This window comes from Mandrillus leucophaeus, unplaced genomic scaffold (assembly GCF_000951045.1).
Source record: "Mandrillus leucophaeus isolate KB7577 unplaced genomic scaffold, Mleu.le_1.0 Scaffold840, whole genome shotgun sequence".
NCBI lineage: Eukaryota > Metazoa > Chordata > Mammalia > Primates > Cercopithecidae > Mandrillus > Mandrillus leucophaeus.
Genome location: NW_012109142.1, coordinates 459,739 through 462,367, shown reverse-complemented (window position 1 = coordinate 462,367; position 2,629 = coordinate 459,739). Strand labels below are relative to the sequence as shown.

Below are 2,629 nucleotides of genomic sequence, written 5' to 3'. Positions count from 1 at the left end.
AAGACTTGGAACCAACCCAAATGCCCATCAATGATAGACTGGATAAAGAAAATGTGGCACATATACACCATGGAATACTATGCAGCCATAAAACAGGGTGAGTTAATGTCCTTTTCAGGGACACAGATGAAGCTGGAAACCATCATTCTCAGCAAACTAAACACAGGAACAGAAAAACAAATACCACATGTTCTCACTCATAAGTAGGAGTTGAACACACAGACACAGGGAGGGGAACATCATATACCAGGGCCTGTCAGTGGGTGGGGGGCTAGGAGAGGGAAAGCATTAGGAGAAATACTTAATGTAGATGATGGGTTGATGGGTTGATGGGTGCAGCAAACCACCATGGCACGTGTATACTTATGTAACAAACCTGCACGTTCTGCACATGTATCCCAGAACTTAAAGTTAATAAAACAAAAGAAAAAAAGTCATAGAAACAAGAAGTTAGATTTTACGTTCGAAATTATAAGCTAGAATAACATATGAAAATTCAGGTGTGAGATTCCAATAAACTGAGCTATATGAAACTGCTGTGTTTGTAGGTCACAAGAGCCAGAAATGTGCCGCCTTCTACAATTCATCCTAATAGCAGAAGTGTAGTTCTAGACTATAAGGAACCCAGTAGGGGCCCATTCACAATGCACCTGCAGTGCACATGCTTCATGCCTCTGGTGGCCTCCCAAGGGTACTGTACCTGAGCAGAAGCTGTTGCTGCTAACCGTCCTCGCTGAGCGCCCAGAGCTGCTGGGGTTGAACTCTCTGCTCTCTTCCTCAGAGAAAGGAGACTCAGAGGCTGGGGACACTTTGTGCTGTTGTTGGGGCATATGGGGCCGAAGAATCAACCGGGGAATTCGGCTTCGAGAAATCTCCTTGTCATGATGCTGGACTCTGTGCTCCTTCTCAAAATTGGACATCAAAAAAGAAAACAAAAGGAAACGCGTTTCCCTCTCTTAACTCCTGTCGGTTCCTTCAAGGATCAGTTTCTAAGATACACATTTCTGAGTATTGAGTCTTCACAGAGTAGTCCTCATCTCAGTTGCTGAAATGAGCTTCAAAACTCTTCCACGGAGCTAACCTTTCTAATCCACTGAATAGCACATGTCTGTGTGGCACATACACACACACACCACACATATACACACCACACATATACACACCTCCACTCACTAGCTGGAAGGCCATCCTACTTCCCTATGCCAGTCCTGACTCATCTTCCCACCCTGACTTCTTCTATCACATTCAAGCTTCTGCCTCCCAAAGGCTCTTTATTACACCACAGTTTGGCTCACTGGACAGCCTTCAGACTTCCATTTTGCTTTCCGTAAATTAGCTGTGACAATCTGACTTCTGTTTTCTTGTCTCCTCACAAAGTTGAACCCTATACCTGGAACAGTTATTTCCTGATAGCTCACACACAATTATCTTTAAAATTCCTCTTCTTCTGGACAGGATTTTAATTATTCATTAATATCCTGGTACACAAGGCTTGTTGCCAACAGAAAAGCAAACACAAATCCGATACTCGGGAAGATGGCTCCACCTTTTACATCATCTTTAATTTTTGTTTTCCTTACAGGACATCCGAAAGAAGAGATTTTTCTCTCTCCTTAAAAATGCAGCATGAAGTACCCTGCCATGTCTTGGTTTTAAAAATGCATAACTAATATTTTCACAATGTTTTTCAACTTATGAAGTGCTTTTCCAACCATTTTCTCGTTTGATCTTTACACACCAGACTACATAGAGAGGACACCAATGAATGTCCCTATTTTCAGATGAGGAAGCAGGCTAAATGGGGTAAGAGATGCTGAGGCAATTCTGCACATCATGCCAGAAGTAGAACGAAATTCAAATCCAGTGCTTTGCAGGGTCACCACCACCCTGCCTTATTGAAATGGATTCCTAGGAGGAGCGTTTTGCAAAAATTCCACTGCTTCCTCCAACCTCTGCCACTGAAAAGGGACTCTTTGGCTTAGGTAACAAACACCGTTTCGAAACATGACCTACTGTTCCTTCCACCGGTTTACCAGGAAGGGTTACGGCCAAAATAAACACTTCTGGGAGGCCGGCACATGGCATAAATTGAAGGGTAAACCCCAGCAATGGGGAACTTCGGAGGGCCCTCAGGCATCCCCTCTACCCGGGGGCCGCCAGCCGCACCCAGCCTCGGATTCGCCCTGAACATCTGCCGCCCAGCAGGTACCACGCGCCAGCCACTCCACCGGGCACACCGCAGACTCTGAGCCAAGGCAGGGTCACTGACACGCGCGAGTCCTCATTTCCCAGTCGCGAATGCATCAAATTCCTTTCATTCACATCACACACCCAGGACATCAACTGAAAGCTACACCCCACAGTCCCAGTTTCAGGAGGTGGGATTAACCCTCCAATCATGTCATTCTCCAAAATCTGTTCCTCCAGTACCACCTCCCTCCCCATCTCCTGGATCTCCACTCCTAAGCAATGCCTGCTGCCTTCTCCGGACCCCACCACTACCTCTCCCATCTTTTCCCAGACTCTAAACGTCCCCCCTCCAGCTCTCATCCCGCCCGCTTCTCGCCCCTCAGTGCCCGCCTTCCCCGCCCTCCAGTGCCCGCGCTGCCCAGCGCTCCTTACCTTGCTC

At 46.9% G+C, this 2,629-nt stretch overlaps 1 protein-coding gene across 4 annotated transcripts in view; it reads right to left on the bottom strand.

Moving 5' to 3' along the window:
• Nucleotides 1-2,629, bottom strand: part of SYBU (syntabulin (syntaxin-interacting)) — a 123,154-nt gene that overhangs the window by 73,705 nt on the left and 46,820 nt on the right. The window contains exon 1 of one of the 4 annotated variants that reach the window (XM_011968363.1): nt 701-1,660. The exons of the other annotated variants lie outside the window; for them this stretch is intronic. Within the exon in view, the coding sequence (XP_011823753.1) occupies nt 701-920 (220 nt within the window). The 5' untranslated portion in view covers nt 921-1,660. Of the gene's footprint in view, nt 1-700; nt 1,661-2,629 lie in introns of those variants that run through there. 4 annotated transcript variants of the gene reach the window in all.